The following is a 19,883-nucleotide window of genomic DNA, read 5'->3' as shown; positions in this document are numbered from 1 at the left end:
ATTTTTTCTGGTATGAATCTTAAAAAATAAAGGGAAGGGCCTTGGGCTAACCAAAAGAAATGGGTAAGAAAGAGATATGGATTTAAATCTAGGGGTTTGAATGTAGCTTCTGATGCCTTAGTTTGGCAGCTTTCAAGTGCTGAGGACTTGAGAAAAAAATCTATCTATTTGGAGAGATGAAGAAGAAATAAAAGATTTGATATGGACAGTCAAGTTAAACCTATATGGGCAAACAGAGAGTTTTCGGACAAACAACAGAGAGGAATCTGGTCTCTGCACCATCGATGCAGAACTCTAGGGTAATATGTAATGATCACTTAGATGGGTTAGTGATGGCCATCTGTAAAGCTTATGTTTCTGCAACAAGACAAAGCTTAGTCTTTACGCTTGTGTGAAAGGCAAATTCCCATTTGGACGTGTAATAAAAAAACATCTGTAACTATAATGCACTTACTTTGGATGAGCTGTTCGCACACCTGATGTGCCACTGCTCTCACCATGGCTTGAGACTGTAGGTCACCCTGGATGAGAAAAAAGCAGACTGCTGACTCTCAGCCACAAGCCCAGCCAATGGCAGGACTTCCAGGATAGAAATGGGACTCGACCCATTGTTCCCAACCTAGGCTCTCTGTCTCCTAGCAACAGGTAGGATTGACCACCATGGTGCACACGGAGAAGGTGCAAGCGATCTGGCACTCATGGTACAAGGTTCCTGAGAGCCTTTATGAAATTAAAAAGTTCAAGTGTTTCTGGCCACAGATTCTAAAAAATTTACTAGTTTTGTAATAAACCCATACATATTTAATGCCTTATTTCTCGCTCTTTAGAGCTTGTAAAATACAGCAATTTCTCAACCAGTGGCTTACTTAATACTAATAGCAACTCGGAGGAAAGATGTTAAATCCATCTTACAGATGAACAGAGCTAAACATACTGCCCAAGTTTTCACAGAGGTAACTGGATGAGCCCAAGGTCACTGCTGTTTCTACTAGAGCCGACAGCACAATTATATGAGCAGTGGCACAATTTCTTAAAGGATATAGAAGGCCCCTAAAATAAACTGATCTAAGTTTCACAGCCAGTTCTTTGATTCCATGCTGCCTTTGTCTTCCTTGGTTCCCATATTGGAAATACACAAGCCTCAATCTACCGCTTGGCATTTTGAATAGAGCTTTTACTTTTCTGAAGCCTTTTCACATCCATTATATTATGTCTTCATTAAATCCACTTTGTGAGTTAGATGAGTTTGATTCTCTCCATTTTAGCCTGAAAGAAATGGCCTAAGGTCATCTAGCTGGATAGTAGCAGATCTGCAACTAGAAGCCAGCACTCCTGACTTTTAGCCCACAGCGTGGTTTTCCCTTGAAAATGTGCTCACAGCCAAGCGAGTTGAGGAGAGGGGGAAGAGGAGTGGTATTAGAGCAATGAGTAGTCATGACAGTAAATGGTTATCCTTTATCGGGCTTATGCAACAAAAGATGTGCAGTCAGCTGCGGCTGGTCAACACTCCAGAGGATACTTACTCTTTCTCCTCTTTCTCCCTTTGCTCCAGGGACACCCTGTAAAATTTTAAATTGTCAAGTTACTTGTGACACTACACTCAGCCAAGCATGACAGCGTATCTTATCTTATTGTATCAACATTTTTTATTAGCTCTCATAATTCTACAGCAAAAATAGATACACAGCAACAGGGTTAAACAAACAGCAACCTGTAAACTCATCAAGCAGAGAGAGCTGTTTTAAACATTTTACTCCTCCAGCCTTTGAATGCACAGACACAATAGGTTTTAATACAAAATTGGGATCATGCAGCAATACTGCTTTGCAACATAGTGTCACTGAATAAGTCATTCACATCCTTTCACACAAAACACCACCCTCTGAATTGTACTTTACTGATGCTGCATAATTGATTTCACAAATCTCTGCTGAAAAGATAAACTGTTTTAATTTTTGAAAGAATATCTCTCACAGAAAGGAAAAGATCTTCCAACTTAAGAGTTCAAGTAAAAGATGAAATCTGTGAAATCCCACATCCTCACTCTGCTTTCCATCCAGAATAACAGCAAACAATTCTTTCTCCCTGAGTCTCCCTGATGATACGAGCTTGTATTAACACGAATTGTCAGCTGAATCATTATTTTGTTTTGTGGCTTAGCTACTCTTTGATCCACAGGAAACTTTACCATATCCGTAAAACCTTTTACTGATAAAACAATGGCGTTTTTAGTGTTTCTGCAATGAAATTACATGTATAATGCAAAACATGTGTCTTCAGAAGAATTTCATCTTTTTGTTTCAACTCCAAGGCAGTGTAATAGATTTACTGAACAACATTTTATCCTCTCTATCAAAAGGATAGTGAGTGCCATTTAGAGATGGAATTTGCCACATTGTCAGACTGTTCCCAGTTGTTACTATAATCTCAACAGGTCCCAAATCAAACTTATATCATCTCCAAAATCTCTATTCAGTTAGTCACCCAAATTCAAAATTCTGGGTTCACCCCACAGTGTGCAGGTAAACTGGCTTTCTGGAAAAATGAAAAGCCCTCACTTGTACTGTTTGCTGTTTTCAGAGGTGTAAATGCTTGTACTATGGCTGATTTCAAGTGACAAATGTGCTGTCACTGAAGATGGAGTTTCAAAGAGAAGAGAAGCACAAAATCTACTCTCCCAAGCAGGTACAAGCCAGTCCAAGCCCACCACTAGTTATATCTTTTACCCTTCCTTCCCTTGCCTCCTTTTTTTCTTTTCTTTTATTTAATTTTTTATGCAGCAGGTTCTTATTAGTTATCCATTTTATACATATTAGTGTATATAGGTCAATCCCAGTCTCCCAATTCATCACACCACCACCGCCCCTGCCACTTTCGCCCCTTGGTGCCCATACGTTTGTTCTGTACATCTGTGTCTCAATTTCTGCCCTGCAAACTGGTTCATCTGTACCATTTTTCTAGGTTTCACATATATGTGTTAATATACGATACTTGTTTTTATCTTTCTGACTTACTTCACTCTGTATGACAGTATGCAGATCCATCCACATCTCTACAAATGACCCAATTTTGTTCCTTTTCATAGCTGAGTAATATTCCATTCTATATATGTACCACACCTTCTCTATCCATTCGTCTCTCAATGGGCATTTAGGTTGCTTCCATGACCTGGCTATTGTAAATAGTGCTGCAATGAACATTGGGGTGTGTGTGTCTTTTTGAATTATGGTTTTCTCTGGGTATATGCCCAGTAGTGGGATTCCTGGATTGTATGGTAGTTCTATTTTTAGTTTTTTAAGGAACCTCCATGCTCTTCTCCATAGTGGCTGTATCTGAGTGTTTCCTTAATTTCTCATTCAGATTTTTTATCATTAGTGTATAGGAATGCAAGAGATTTTTGTGCATTAATTTTGTAGCAGGCAACTTTACCAAATATATGGATTAGCTCTAGTAGTTTTCTGGTGGCATCTTTAGGATTCTCTATGTATAGTATCATGTAATCTGCAAACAGTGACAGTTTTACTTTTCTTTTCCAATTCGGATTTATTCTATTTCTTTTTCTTCTCTAATTGCCATGGGTAGGACTTCCAAAATTATGTTGAATAATGGTGGTGATAGTGGACATCCTAGGCTTGTTCCTGATCTTAGAGGAAATGCTTTCAGTTTTTCACCATTGAGAATGATGTTTGCTGTGGGTTTGTCATATATGGCCTTTATTATATTGAGGTAGGTTCCCTCTATGCCCATTTTCTGGAGAGTTTTTATCATACATAGGTGTTGAATTTTGTCAAAAGCTTTTTCTGCATGTATTGAGATGATTTTTTCTTCTTCAATTTGTTAATATGGTGTATCACATTGATCGATTTGCGTATACTGAAGAATCCTTGCATCGCTGGGATAAATCCCACTTGATCATGGTGTATGACCCTTTTAAGGTGTTCTTGGATTGTTTGCTAGTATTCTGTTGAGGATTTTTGCATCTATTCATCAGTGATATTGGTCTGTAATATTCTTTTATTGTAGTATCTTTGTCTGGCTTTGGACTCAGGGTGATGGTGGCCTCAGAATGAGTTTGGGAGTGTTCCTTCCTCCGTAATTTTTTGGAAGCGTTTGAGAAGGATGGGGGTTAGCTCTTCTCTAAATGTTTGATATAATTCACCTGTGAAGCCATCTGGTCCTGGACTTTTGTTTGTGGAACATTTTTAATCACACTTTCAATTTCATTACTTGTGATTAATCTGCTCATATTTTCTATTTCTTCCTGTTTCAGTCTTGGAAGGTTATACCTTTCTAAGAGTTTGTCCATTTCTTACAGGTTGTCCATTTTATTGGCATAGACTTGCTTGTAGTAGTCTCTTAGGATGCTTTGTATTTCTGCGGTGTCTGTTGTAACTTCTCCTTTTTCATTTCTAATTTTATTGATTTGAGTCCTCTCCCTCTTTTTCTTGATGAGTCTGGCTAATAGTGTATGAATTTTGTTTATTATCTCAAAGAAACAGCTTTTGGTTTTATTGATCTTTGCTATTGTCTTCTTTGTTTCTATTTCATTTATTTCTGTTCTGATCTTTATGATTTCTTTCCTTCTGCTAATTTTGGTTTTGTTTCTTCTTTCTCTAGTTCCTTTAGGTGTTAGGTTAGGTTGTTTATTTGAGATGTTTGTGGTTTCTTGAGGTAGTATTGTATTGCTATAAACTTCCTTCTTAGAACTGCTTTTGCTGCATCCCATAGGATACTTTTTATCATCTTTATTAGAGTATAATTGCTTTACAATGGTGTGTCAGTTTCTGCTTTAAAACAAAGTTAATCAGTTATACGTATACATATGTCCACATATCTATTCCCTCTTGCATCTCCCTCCCTCCCACCCTCCCTATCCCACCCCTCTAGGTGGTCACAAAGCACTGAGCTGATCACCCTGTGCTACGTGCCTGCTCCCCACTAGCTATCTATGTTACGTTTGGTAGTGTGTATATGTCCATGCCACTCTCTCTCTTTGTCCCAGCTTACCCTTCCCCCTCCTCATATCAAGTCCATTCTCTAGTAGGTCTGCATCTTTACTCCTGTCTTGCCCCTAGGTTCTTCTGACCATTTTCTTTTTTTTTTTTACATTCCATATATATGTGTTAACATACGGTATTTGTTTTTCTCTTTTGACTTACTTCACTCTGTATGACAGTGTCTAGGTCCATCGACCTCACTACAAATAACTCAGTTTCATTCCTTTTTCTGGCTGAGTAATATTCAATTGTATATATGTGCCACATTTTTTTATCCATTCATCTGTGGATGGACACATGGGTTGCTTCCATGTCCTGGCTATTGTAAACAGAGGTGCAATGAACCATTTGGTACATGACTCTTTATGAATTATGGTTTTCTCAGGGTATATGCCCAGTACTGGGATTGCTGGGTCATGTGCTAGTTCTATTTTTAGTTTTTTAAGGAACCTCCATACTGTTCTCCATAGTGGCTGTATCAACTTACATTCCCACCAACAGTGCAACAGGGTTCCCTTTTCACTTTAACCTCTGCAGCATTTATTGTTTGTAGATTTTTTGATGATGGCCATTCTGACTGGTGTGAGATGATATCTCACTGTAGTTTTGATTTGCATTTCTCTAGTGATTAATGATGTTGAGCATCCTTTCATGTGTTTGTTGGCAGTCTGTGTATCTTCTTTGGAGAAATGTCTGTTTAGTCTTCTGCCCATTTTTGGATTGGGTTATTTATTTATTTGACATTGAGCTGCATGAGTTGCTTGTATGTTTTGGAGATTAATCCTTTGTCAGTTGCTTCATTTGCAAATATTTTCTCCCATTCTGAGGGTTGTCTGTTCGTCTTATTTATTGTTTCCTTTGCTGTGCAAAAGCCTTTAAGTTTCATTAGGTCCCATTTTTTATTTTTGTTTTTATTTCCATTTCTCTAGGAGTGGATCAATAGGATCTTGCTGTGATTTATGTCATAGAGTGTTCTGCCTATGTTTTCCTCTAAGAGTTTGATGGTGTCTGGCCTTACATTTAGGTCTTTAATCCGTTTTGAGGTTATTTTTGTGTATGGTGTTTTTGTGTATTGAGTTTTCTAATTTCATTTTTTACATGTAGCTGTCCAGTTTTCCCAGCACCACTTATTGAAGAGGCTGTGTTTCCTCCACTGTATATTCTTTCCTCCTTTATCAAAAATAAGGTGACCATATGTGCGTGGGTTTATTTCTGGGCTTTCTCTCCTGTTCCATTGATGTATATTTATGTTTTTTTCCAGTACCATACTGTCTTGATTACTGTAGCTTTGTAGCAGAGTCTGGAGTCAGGGAGCCTGATTCTTCCAGCTCTGTTTTTCTTTCTCAAGCTTGTTATGGCTACTTGGAGTCTTTTGTATTTCCATACAAATTGAGAAATTTTTTGTTCTAGTTTTGAGAAAAATGCCATTGGTGGTTTGATAGGGATTACATGGAATCTGTAGAATGCTCTGGGTAGTAGAGTCATTTTCACAATGTTAATTCTTCCAATCCAAGAACATGGTATATCTCTCCATCTGTTTGTATCATCTTTAATTTCTTTCTATGTTCATCAGTGATATTGGCCTGTAGTTTTCTTTCTTTGTGACATCTTTGTCTGGTTTTGGTATCAGAGTGATGGTGACCTCATAGAATGAGTTTGGGAGTATTCCTCCCTCTGCCATATTCTGGAAGAGTTTGAGAAGGATAGGTGTTACCTCTTCTCTAAATGTTTGATAGATTTCATCTGTGAAGCCATCAGGTCCTGGGCTTTTGTTTGTTGGAAGACTTTTAATCACAATTTCAATTTCAGTGCTTGTGATTGGTCTGTTCATATTTTCTATTTCTTCCTGGTTCAGTCTCAGAAGGTTGTGCTTTTCTAAGAATTTGTACATTTCTTTCAGGTTGTTAATTTTACTGGCATATAGTTGCTTGTAGTAATCTCTCATGATCCTTTGTATTTCTGCAGTGTCAGTTGTTACTTCTCCTTTTTCATTTCTAATTCTATTGATTTGAGTCTTCTCCCTTTTTTTCTTGATAAGTCTGGCTAATGGTTTATCACTTTTGTTTATCTTCTCAAAGAACCAGCTTTTAGTTTTATTGATCTTTGCTATCATTTCCTTCATTTTTTAAATTTATTTCTGACGTGATCTTTATGATTTCTTTCCGTCTCCTAACGCTGAGGTTTTTTTGTTCTTCTTTCTCTAATTGCTTTAGGTGTAAGGTTAGGTTATTTATTTGAGACATTTCTTGTTTCTTAAGGTAGACTTGTATAGCTATAAACTTCCCTCTTAGAACTGCTTTTGCTGCATCCCATAGGTTTTGGGTCGTTGTGTTTTCATTGTGATTTGTTTCTAGGTATTTTTTGATTTCCTCTTTGATTTCTTCAGTGATCTCTTGGTTATTAGGTAGTGTGTTGTTTAGCTTCCATATGTTTGTATCTCTTACAGATACAAAGACATTTTCCTGTAATTGATATCTAGTCTCATAGCGTTGTGGTTGGAAAAGATACTTGATATGATTTCAATTTTCTTAAATTTACCACGGCTTGATTTGCGACTCAAGATATGATCTATCCTGGAGAATGTTCCATGAGCCCTTGAGAAAAAAGTACATTCTGCTGTTTTTGGATGGAATGTCCTATAAATATCAGCTAAGTCTATCTTGTTTTATGTATCATTTAACACTTCTGTTTCCTTATTTATTTTCTTTTTGGATGATCTGTCCATTGGTGAAAGTGAGGTGTTTAAGTCCTCTACTATTATTGTGTTACTGTCAATTTACCCTTTTATGGCTGTTAGCATTTGCTGTATGCATTGAGGGGTTCCTGGGTTGGGTGCATGAATATTTACAATTGTTATATCTTCTTCTTGGATTGATCTCTTGATCATTATGTAGTGTTCTTCTTTGTCTCTTGTAATAGTCTTTATTTTAGAGTCTATTTTGTCTGATATAAGAATTGCTACTGCAGCTTTCTTTTGATTTCCGTTTGCATGGAATATCTGTTTCCCTCCTTTCACTTTCAGTCTGTATGTGTCCCTAGGTCAGAAGTGGGTCTCTTGTAGACTGCATATATATGGGTCTTGTTTTTGTATCCATTCAGTGAGTCTGTGTCTTTTGGTTGGAGCATTTAATCCATTCACGTTTAAGGTAATTATTGATATGTATGTTCCTATTACCATTTTCTGAATTGTTTTGGGTTTGTCTTTGTAGGTCCTTTTCTTCTCTTGTGTTTCCCACTTAGAGAAGTTCCTTTAGCATTTGTTGTAGAGCTGGTTTGGTGGTGCTGAATTCCCTTAGCTTTTATTTGTCTGTAAAGCTTTTGATTTCTGCATCGAATCTGAATGAGATCCTTGCCGGGTACAGTAATCTTGGTTGTAGGTTCTTCCCTTTCATCACTTTAAATATGTCATGCCACTCCCTTCTGGCTTGTAGAGTTTCTGCTGAGAAATCAGCTGTTAACCTTATGGGAGTTCCCTTGTATGTTATTTGTCGTTTTCCCCTTTCTGCTTTCAATAATTTTTGTCTTTAATTTTTTTTTTCTGTGTCTTATTTTTTGCGTATTTGATTACTATGTGTCTTGGCATGTTTCTCCTTGGGTTTATCCTGCCTAGGACTCTCTGCACTTCCTGGACTTGGGTGGCTATTTCCTTTCCCACGTTAGGGAAGTTTTCATCTATAATCTCTTCAAATATTTTTTTGGGTCCTTTCTCTCTCTCTCTTCTCCTCTGGGACCCCTATAATACAAATGTTGGTGCATTTAATGTTGTCCCAGAGGTCTCTTAGGCTGTCTTCATTTCTTTTCATTCTTTTTTTTTATTCTGTTCTGCAGCAATGAATTCCACCATTCTGTCTTCCAGGTCACTTATCCGTTCTTCTGCCTCAGTTATTCTGGTATAGATTTCTTCTAATGTATTTTTCATTTCAATTACTGTATTGTTCGTCTCTGTTTGTTCTTTAATTCTTCTAGGTGTTTGTTAAACATTTCTTGCATCTTCTCTGTCTTTGCCTCCATTCTTTTTCCAAAGTCCTGGATCATCTTCACTATCATTATTCTGAATTCTTTTTCTGGAAGGTTGCCTATCTCCACTTCATTTAGTTGTTTTTCTGGGGTTTTATCTTGTTCCTTCATCTGGTACAAAGCCCTCTGTCTTTTCATCTTGTCTATCTTTCTGTGAATGTCCCTTCCCTTGCCTCTTGCATGTCTATTACACACACGTACATGCACACTTTTTGCATTGCAATTCCTCTTTTATCTATCTCTTCCACTCCACCACCAAGGTGCTACCCTAACCATCTCACACCAGTGCATTTGCAACTTCCTTCTAGCTGGCTTCTCTAACTAAAAACCCTCCCTTCCAGTTCATCCTCTACGCAACCACTAGTCTCATCCTCCTCAGATACTACCAGCATACGACTTAGAAAGCTCAGTGACTGTTGATTGATGGCAGCTGTTCCTCTATTCAAAAATCACTCAGTGATTCTTAGACATCCATGTGACAAAGTCAAAGTCCTCAAATTCAATGTCTCATTATTTAGCCCCATCTTCCCCACCTCCTGTTCATCAAAAGTACAACTTCTCATTCTCACAGACCTGGTCTAGTCAGTGTATAAAAACATTTGAAATGTGAGAAAGGTATTAAGCATATAGCTTATAAATTAGGTATCAACAATAGGAATATTCTAATGCAATACTTAGTTCAAGTATCACCTATCTGACACTAAATTTTTATTGTAGTATAGCTACAAGTCATTGCATGGATTTCTCTTCTCTCTGTGTAGATGGTAAGACCTCTAATACTGGGGACCATAACTTATATTACTTTATGTTTCCAAAACCACCTAGCCCATTTTTTGCATAAAAGAGTCACTCGAACATTCAACTAAGTCCAATATTAAATTTAAATATTTATTATAAATCTAGGACTGCTGCCTACTTCCTTTGCAAGCATTTGACACAAAGCAAAAACAAAAATCAGCAAACAAAAATAAGTAACTCTTTCACATTTTTTTTTGTGTGTGTGGTATGTGGCCCTCTCACTGCTGTGGCTTCTCCCGTTGCGGAGCACAGGCTCCGGACGTGCAGGCCCATCGGCCATGGCTCATGGGCCCAGCCACTCCGCGGCACGTGGGATCCTCCTGGACTGGGGCATGAACCCGCATCCCCTGCATCAGCAGGCGGACTCCCAACCACTGTGCCACCAGGGAAGCCCCACATTTTTAATATATTAAGAAACTGTTTGTAAGTACTAGTAGTTTAATACTCAAGATTTTACCATGTTCCAAGCACTGTCCTCGGTGTATTAACTCATTTAACTCTTATAACAGCCCTATAAAATGAACTCATTTAATCCTTGTAAGATTCCTATGAGATAAATATATTTATTCTTTATAAGAACCCTATGAGATATTACTTCCATTTTACATATCAGGGAAGTGATGTACTGAGAAGACAAATAACTTGCCCAAGGTCACACAATAAGAAAATGGAAAAGCTGGGACCTGAACCCAATCAGCTAAGCTCCAGAATCTGCACTCTCTCGAGTACACACTACCATGAAAGAGAACACTGCTCAACAAATTTGCTAGCCAGCATCATTTTTGTCAGTGAAGATAGTATTTTTCCTAATTAAATAATAATTTAAAAAGCAAACATATATCTCCCAAACCTCACAGCAGTCATTCAGAATTAGATTTTTGTTTTGTTTCGTTTTGTTTGTCTTTTTCGATTGACTTATCATTTTGTTTGAGTCGCTTCTTATAATCTATTTTATCTTGAATATTTTTGTTTCTGAACCAATGTACTCTTTGATATTTTCATTGCTAGCTATCATTTATTAAGTTATCTTGTCTGAAATGCTTGAAACTTAGAAAAAGAAACTACAGGGACTTCCCTGGTGGTCCAGTGGTTAAGACTCCACGCTTCTACAGCAGGGGATGCAGGTTCGATCCCCTGGTTGGGGAACTACGATCCTGCATGCCACGCTGTGCAGCCAAGAAAACAAAAGAAGAAGAAGAAAAAAGAAAAAGAAACTACCATGCAAACCTGAGTGATAAGGTAAATGGACAGCATCAGCTGTGGGCACCTTCCGGTATATAGGGATGGATGTATTTAACTGGGCATGAAATTCCTCAAACTCAGTCTCACAATGCTTGTTACTAAGTAGCTGCAGGACATAGCTAGGCAGTCTCCAAGAAAGATCCATTTAGTGAATATATCTGAATGGCAAGAAATTATTTTTTATTCCAACTTCTCTGACATTTTTTCTTTGATTTTTGCAAAGTAAAACAAAAACAAACTAAAAACTCCTGAGTGAGTTAAGGTTCATAACTCCACCAAAGTATGCTTTGAGGGAAAACACACATTCCCTGTACATGTAGGCGAGAAAAAGTGGCACATTTCCCTTTAATTTCAGGAACCCTTGAAATGTAAAGAAAAGAAAATACAGTAGCTACATTCATAGATTCACAGAATTTTAGTCCTGAAGGCAAGAAGAATGATCTTACGGTCCAAGCTCCAAATATTAGATGTCTGCTAACCAAAATCAAAACATCCCTCATTCGGCTCTAAATGTCTCCCACATCTGACCCCCAATCTGTAAGAATAACCTTCTCATACTCACCTGAACATCAGCCTAACTGGAAGGCAATCATACCTTCATTCTTTCTTTTAACAAACACTTATTAAGTACCCTCTATGATACTGAGCTGGGGTCTAGGAATCAGAACATGAGTATGATAAAATTTCTGCCCTCAAGGAACTCTCCTTTCGCGGAGAGATGGACATCAATAGTTGAAATGAAGTCTCTCAGCCTGAGGACCTGAGGGTGGCCTCACACAGGAAGTGCACAGTTTAAGAGAGATAATAGCCAGAAGCTCACCAGGTGGAGAAAGGAGGAGAAAGCAACCCAGACACATGGAAGAGCATCCCCAAAAGGCAAAAAAAAAAAAGTGTGAAACAGGATGGCATATATTGGGGGAGCTTTAAATAATTTGGGGTGACAACTCCAAGGGATGTTGTCATACCTCCAAGAAAAAGGATGATGCCAGATCAAGTCGGAGGGTAAAGAAAGGGCCCATCGTCAAGGGCTACGTATATGTGGCTGAATATTTGGGCCCTATCCCCTGGTGACAGGGATCCACTGAGGAGATTCAAGCCAGGAAATGACACAACATTTCTCCTGCAGTTCTCCTGCAAGGGGAGATACCATATTTTAGCTTATGCTTAAGCCTCAGGTAGGAATTATGACCACAACAGCATTAATGCCCATTCTGTCCTGGGAAGTCAGCAGCTAAAAGCAGGGTTCATGAAAGTAAACATTTTCCTGGCACCGACTATAGGAAACACACTGCTATTTTCAGTGGGGTGGTGTGTCTTTCTTGGTCTCTTTCCCTCCCGCCTTCCTAGACAGACATCCATGGGAAATCAATCAAGGCCTTTACACCGTGACACTGAGCCTACTTTACTAAACACGCCAGTCTGGCAGCCAGTAGGCATATGGCTCCTCCCAGCCCAAAGCACAGGGAAAAGTCTGGGCTGGATGGTTCAGAGAACAACTGGCTTTTGAGAGAATACGTAGTGCTGTCTCTGATATAAATGCCACCATCACTGGCCCTTTTCTGTTGATTTATAACAATAGAAGATAATATTATTAACGAGTGTTTTATTTCCAGGAAAAAATGTATTGCTATTTTTCTATGCCCCATATTTAAAGTCTATTCTAGAGCTACAAAAGGCCAGATGGATAAGCAGGGTGGGGTCCTACTTACCTAATGTATTTCATATCTCACTCTACTCCTCCCTCACCCCACTGTTCTCTCCCAAGTACTCCTAGAGCGTGTTCTTTCCTATCGCATTCCATCCCTCTGCGGTTAGGGTCAACCCAGCTTGGGTTAAGGGAAACTGCACAAATACATTTGTTTATTGTCTAACCAAGTTAAACCAGTGTTTCGGTTTTTTGTTTCACCTTAAGGTGCCTCAAAGTCTTTGCTATCCTAAAACTTGTCATGACTTTCTGAGAAAAAGATTTAGTATACACTGTCTCTGAGACTTCTTTCCCAGAACCCCTTGCTCTCTGAGCCCTGCTGACATATTCTGGAACTCTTGTTTCCTGGAGCACATTTTGGGAAGTGGACTGAAGCCTGGTAGCAGAGATAACAGAAAAAGATGTGTGAGGATAAAGCAATCAAATTTTCTTCTGTGACCCATTAGCAACTTGATATGAAAAGAGGAGATCTAAAAGGGTTTTGCACCATGACAGTGTATTTATCTTCCATAAGTATATGGCTTTGTAAAATGACAACTAAGGAGAGCTTTATATGAGTGTGCAAATTAGGATGTGTTTGCTAAATCTGGAGGCATTTTTTTATGTTCATGTCTTATGTGTGTTTGTGTACCTGCATATGTGTCATGTGAATCACAGCCTAGAATAGGACCCTGAGGGCAAAATCAGTTTATTGAAATGGGTTTCAAGAATAAAGAGTGACTATCTGAGTAGCTAGAGGGAGAGAGTTTCTTTCTGAATGAGAACCAGTGTTTCTGTTATGCCTTCTTCAGTGTGGTAGGCAGAAAAAGGTCCCTGAAGTGTTCATGCCGTAATCCCCAGAACTTGTGAATATATTACTTTATGTGGCAAAAGGACTTTGAAGTGTGATTTAGTTAGGATCTTGAAGTAATGTAGGGAGATTATCTAGGATTATCTGGGTGGCCCAAATGTAATCACATACATCATTCAAAGCAAAGAAACTTTCTGGGCTATGTTTGGGGGAGATATGATTATGGAAAAATGTTCAGAGAGATGCAACACTGCTGACTTCAAAGTGGGCCACAAACCAAGGACGGTGGGAAGTCTTTAGAAGCAAGGTAATAGATTCTCCCCTAGAACTTCCAGAAAGGAAAAGCTGACACCTTGATTTTAAAACCCAGTGAGACTATATCAGACTTCTGACCTACAGAACTGTAAGATAATAAATTTTTGTTGTTTTAAGCCCCTAAGATTGTGTTAATTGTTATAGCAGGGAGTAGAAACCGACTTCATTAACCTCTTCTACCCTCACCCTTCAGATTTCACTGTTCCATGAATCCTTAGCACATCTGCAATGTGTATACATTGACACTTCTCAATTGCTTTAGTTTATGGATACAGATTTGGTACCTCGCAGATAATATCAGAAGGCTGACTAATAATTACACCCATAAGGAACAATTTGCAAGTCGCAGAAGATGCCAAGTGTGCCTTTGGAGGCTGTACTTCAACAACCTTATTTTACAGATGAGGAAACAGGCCCAGATAAGCTCATCTGTTTCTCCCCCATCCTACCCCTACCCCCTCCACTGATCACATTTAAGCACCAACCTAAGAGATTAGAAGCACAAAAATGGGAGGTAATTAGTTCCATTCACTGGACCTTCATTTACACCACTATTCGCGAATGTGTGAGTGTGTGTTTTAATGGCAAAGTCTGTCTTTCTTGCAGAGTTTAGGAAAGAAAAATCTCTTCCCATTTTCACTAATCCTGGACTTTCTCCGGCCTTGTATTTCTCACCCAGGACACAGGCCTAGTTAACAGATAGTATTGTACCCAGTCCCTGTAAAGATGGCATTGAGTTGACTTAGCCAAATACAGAATAACAAACAATGGAAATATATATAAGCAGAAGCTTAGCTGCAGATGATCCCCTGTTGGGACCATTTGTCTTTAGCCATGATATATGCACGGTCTGATCTTAATCTTTATCCTAGGAGATTCTCTGTTTTCCTCATGGATTCCCACAGAATCTAGTCCTGAAAAATACATCTTGACCTAAGAAGATGCTGTAAATTTAAACAGATAAATAAACCAGAGGGATAACTGGGCAACCATCCTGACTGGCTACAGTCACATACTCACAGGTGGTCCGAGGGCGCCTTGGGGTCCCATGCTTCCTGTGATTCCTGGGACTCCAGGGGCTCCGGGAATGCCCTAATAGAAAGGAATACGGAGCAAAGGTGAGGACTCACTCATTCTCATCGAAAACAGCTAGCTCTCAAGAAAGAGCAGCAAGCATGCACAGTTAACCTCACCTCCCCGCCCAACACCAAGTCTTCAGGATTCACTGCTCATTCCTGTTTCCAACTAACGTACCACAAAAGTAAGGAAGACAGTTTTGGAAAAGTCTCCACTCTGTCGGTTAGATGTAGTTCTTTCAAATTCAAGCCTTTTTTATATATAGTAGTGACATTTACACACCACTATATAGAAAATAGATAATCAACAAGGACCTACTGTAGAGCACAGGGAATGCTACTCAATACTCTGTAATGGCCTATATGGGAAAATAATCTAAAGAAGAGGGGATATATGTATACGTATAACTGATTCACTTTGCTGTACACCCGAAACTAACACAACATTGTAAATCAACTATACTCCAATAAAAATTTAAAAAGAAAAAATAATTCAAGGCTTATCTGTGTCTAATAAAAGTAAATCAATGCAGGTGATCTTATGGCAAAGTGGCTCAGAGGTAGAATAATCAAGCCACATGGATACATGACTTTTTAAGGATGTTTTAGGAAGAGCTCTGTACCAAGGGATGAGTTGTTACATATAGCAAAGATGGCCGCCAAGGTGAAAGGTTTGGCAGAAGAAAATCTCACAAAAGAGATGAATTGCTTTAAAGCAGTACTACATCCCAGTAGTTCCTGGAAATACTTACAATTGGCCCTGGTGGTCCCGGAGGGCCAGAGGATCCATCCTTTCCAGGAAAGCCCTGGGGGAAGAAAAACATGGTGTGTCAACTATGCAGTTGCTTTACATGGCTTTCAGAAAAGGTGCACTTAATCCCATTCAATATCTGGGGGCAAGTCCTGTCATTTACTCTGGACTTCCAAGGATTCACTGCTTTTATACCCTTCACGGGAATTGTTCTTGGCAAAGACTTTTGTGTCTGTTGGCTCTATGAAATTGTCCGATGTAAGAATTTTAGGTGTAAGAGATACCACTTACAAACAGAAACAGGAACTTGTTTCCAGAAAGTGTTTTTTTATTAAACTAAGCATAACAAGTGAGAAGAGAGATCAATTCTGGTCATTAATGACCAGCCAAAAAGACGAATTAGTGTCTTTCTGGACCTAAGGGAGTTTGGGGCAGGGAATCCCTATCACAGGAATCTATATTACAAATTAGGAATATTACAATATCTGCAACTCTACAGCTCTTCAGGAGCTGCCTGGGGGAAATTGGGGGCATTTCCTGCTGTAATGATACAGTTTCGACTGCTGAGCAGGTTTACTGAATGTGTGTACATGTTTGCTTCCCATTCCATGATGGAAGAGTTTAAGGCAGAAAGAAAACAATGTTCTTTATAAAAGTATCTTCCTCAATTATTGAATGTGTATGTGCATGTCGTTTTTATGTGAATGTTAAAAAAATAGAACAGCTGGAGTGACTTACTCTCAAAAGGTTGTAGTTCTTAACTGTGGGTGCTGGTCCTTCCAATGCAGTTAAAAACATGAGAAAGGATCTTCAATCTGAATTTTATAATAAGTTTATAAAATTTTGTTCAAGACATTACTTTCTACTACATGGAGAAATGGACTTTTCATCTTGGGATTTGTCCCCTACTAGAATAACCCATTCTCATCTCAAGTCAACTCAAACCAACATCTCCTGGCTTCCTTGCTGCCTCTCCCAATTCCCTTTCTGAAATGTGTGCCACTTTTCCAGTGAGCTGTCTTTTCCATTTATCTGGCTCATGAAAATCCTTCTCCTTAGGGGCCCCCATCCACATTCACATTATGTCTCCTTATGTCAAGGTATCAAATAAAAGAGAGTCAAGATGAGGCTGGATGAAAGGAAATGGTGTGAGTTGGGAGAAAAGGTACGAAATGAAAGATGGCATGAAGAGGGGGTAGGATAGTAAAAGCAATGTTCAGCAAGGCCCTCTCATCATGCTCTCAAGCTCGAATACCAGCAAGTCTTAAAACCAGCTAAGGCAGAGGATTCTAGAACCCAGCAATCTTGATGGTTTTCCTTTTCTGCCTGGGCACATTATGAGGTAACATCTCCCAGCCTCCTGTTCCAGCAATTCTGTTAGAGCCATGGGGCTGAGTTCTGGCCTGTGGAAAGGGGCCAATTCCACTTCTGGTTCATAAAAATTTCCTATGGGTAATCCTCCACTTTCTTTTCCCCTTCTCTAACAACTTCAGGGCCCACATGTTGAAGATCAAAGTGTCCCAAGACGGAAAGACCTTGAGTCCCTAAGTGACTGTATGGATTAGAGACTAGCTCCACCCCACAGCCCCACTCCTCTACCTGTTCTGTCGAAAGCACTGGCTGTGACCAAACAATAGACTTTATTTCATTTCATTTCATTTATTTTTTTTAATTGCTTGAAACCACTGAGATTTTAGGGTCTTTGTTATAACAGTTATCCTATACTAATATAAAGGCTAGTGGTTTTTTTCTCTACTACTCCTATTCATTCACTTTAGTTATTCATTCAAAAATATTACTAAGTCAGAAAGCTTCAGTGATAGGCCCTGATACAGATTAAATTACACACACACATACATACATACATACATACACACACACACATACATCCTTCTTTGGATCTGCTAGCTAAACAACAAAAATTAATACTGACATAGGTTGAAAGAAATTATTTTACATGGAGTTTAAATACACCATATCCAGGAAGAGGGTGTAAAAAAATCAGAATATGTAAAAGAAAAACAGAACCTTAGAACTCCTCCAGCCCAACTCCCTCATCTGGTCAGTGAGAAAATTTAGGAGGCCTTACCATTAAAAAAATTTTTTTTTAATCTACTATTATTTTCTAGATGAAGTTCACATACCAAAAAAAGGGACTCTGAGCACATAGTCAATAATTTAAGAAGACATTTTTCAAAGGACATCATTTGCTTCCTGCCTTAAAACTCTTCCAGCACTGGAGGGGAAGCAAACACACACTCATGTGTAAGGCCACATATGACACATAGCCAACACCATGGCCCAGCAGTCAAAAGTATAGCATTGCTGCAGGAAGCCCTCCCTGACTCTTTTCCAGGCTGTGTCCAGAGAGAAAAAAAAATCTCAAAAACAAGCAAGGGCAATTTTATTCAGAGTGAGGCAAGCCATGTCATACTCTGAAAAGAAAACTGTATTATTCCAAGGAAGACCTGCAGGAAATAATACATTGACTCCTCTCTCCCAATCATGTTTACAAAGCAATGATCTGAAGGAGTTTACAAAGCAATGATCTGTCAGCGCTCTCCTTCATCGTGGCTCTGGAAGGATGCTCTAGAGAACAGTTTTGAATTCACTTGATTTACAGACACCATGCGTGTATCACCTGGAAGCGAAGAGGATGAAATGTCGTTCTTATATAGGAGCTAAATTTGGCCGAGAGGCTATTGCTTCTGTGTGATCAGATCAAAAGAAGAGACTACATGTTTTATCACTCTGTGTTCTTCCACCGAAAGCACATCCTCAGAAGCTGCGATTTCTCTTTTTCTTTTTTTTTTTTGAGGGCAGAAATCATGTCTTATTCACCGTTCCTTTGCTAATTCCTCCCTAGCACATGGTTGGCACAAAATAGGTACTAATAAAAAGTTAAATTTGAATAAAATTGAGGCACCTGGAAGAAGTGCTCTGGTTATCATGTATAAAATACATTTATCATTTATAAAATAAATAAATATGATTCGCAGGTATAATTAGTCCGGAAAAGCATAGGGTGGGCTGAGGGGGTGGGGGATGCCAATCTTATCCGTCTTTGCTCTTGAACCCTCCACAAGCCTGGAGGAAAGGGATCGGGAGTTATCTAGCTCAGAAGTTGAAATTTCATTTCAGTGACTATCTGAGAGGTGTTTTCCTAGAAGCAGACTGGGTTGTTGTTCCTTTGATTTATAGCGGGAGTGTTCTTGGGAGAAAGCTTTTAGGTATGAAGGAGGCAGGAGAGTGCAGACAGAGAGGTTAGGTTAGAATTGGATTTAGCTAAGACTGGCTTCAGTCTGACCCCATGGGGAGCTCTGGAGTGTGAGTTACACCTCAGAGTTGACCTACCACAAGGTTTTATATACCCACATCAGTTAGTCATTGACTGGGGCCAAGGTGGCAGTTCCATGGGTAGCTCTCTGTAGAAGAGGTAACTGAGTTGTTAGCAGTCAAACCCACAGCAGCGGGGGGATGGAGTACACCTGCCAGGTAAAGGGGCTCTGACCGGGGCACCAGTAGCATCCATTCCAGTGCATTTTACTCTAGCTCTTTCGTTCATGGAATGTCATGAACGACTGCACATTTTTACATATAACAGTTGAAGAATAAAGGCGTTCTTAAGGGTACTGTGAGTTTCCTGTTTCTCTCATTCCAAATTAAAATTTACTTGCTATACCTGGTTATAATTAAAAGGATGTTAGGCTCAATATTATTTTAGAAACATTATCAAAGCCCTTTTTCCCCCAAATCTCTTCCTAACCCTAAAAAAGTTCACAGTTTCATCACATAGTTTTATTTTATAACTTTTGAATCACGCTTTAAATTTATCTTTGAAAGATTTGTTTTACTTGTAAGCCTCACATCTGTCACATTACTGAAACATATTTGCAGAACTACTATGTGCTGGGCATTTTGCTAGGTTTGGGGTAGACAATGATGAACAAGACAGTTTCTTTTCAAGGAGGTGACGGTTTTGAGAAAAGTCAACAATTGAAAGTAAATGACAATGAGCTATGATGATGGACTAGAAGATTCCATGGGAACATGCAGGAAGGGCACCTAATCCAGGTGTGGGGTTTCACAGGAGAGGTGGATTTTAAGTCAAGGGATCCAGGATGGTTGGGACACTGTATCACTCTCCCTGCTCAGGTACCACTGCAGCATCCACATTACAGCCCATCCTCAC

The 19,883-nt window shown here is 39.0% G+C and overlaps 1 protein-coding gene across 1 annotated transcript in view; it reads right to left on the bottom strand.

The window, feature by feature from the left end:
* The window catches only part of COL14A1 (collagen type XIV alpha 1 chain), a 220,797-nt gene that overhangs the window by 25,894 nt on the left and 175,020 nt on the right, over positions 1–19,883 (bottom strand). The window contains exons 40-43 of the mRNA XM_024741240.1: positions 15,693–15,746; positions 14,885–14,956; positions 1,524–1,559; positions 455–521 (exon numbers count right to left, since the gene is read on the bottom strand). Coding sequence (XP_024597008.1) covers positions 455–521; positions 1,524–1,559; positions 14,885–14,956; positions 15,693–15,746 — 229 coding nt within the window. The remainder of the gene's footprint in view (positions 1–454; positions 522–1,523; positions 1,560–14,884; positions 14,957–15,692; positions 15,747–19,883) is intronic.

Source organism: Neophocaena asiaeorientalis, unplaced genomic scaffold, assembly GCF_003031525.2.
Source record: "Neophocaena asiaeorientalis asiaeorientalis breed wild unplaced genomic scaffold, Neophocaena_asiaeorientalis_V1.1 scaffold177, whole genome shotgun sequence".
Taxonomy (NCBI): Eukaryota; Metazoa; Chordata; class Mammalia; order Artiodactyla; family Phocoenidae; genus Neophocaena; species Neophocaena asiaeorientalis.
This window is presented reverse-complemented; position numbering and strand designations above follow the sequence as displayed.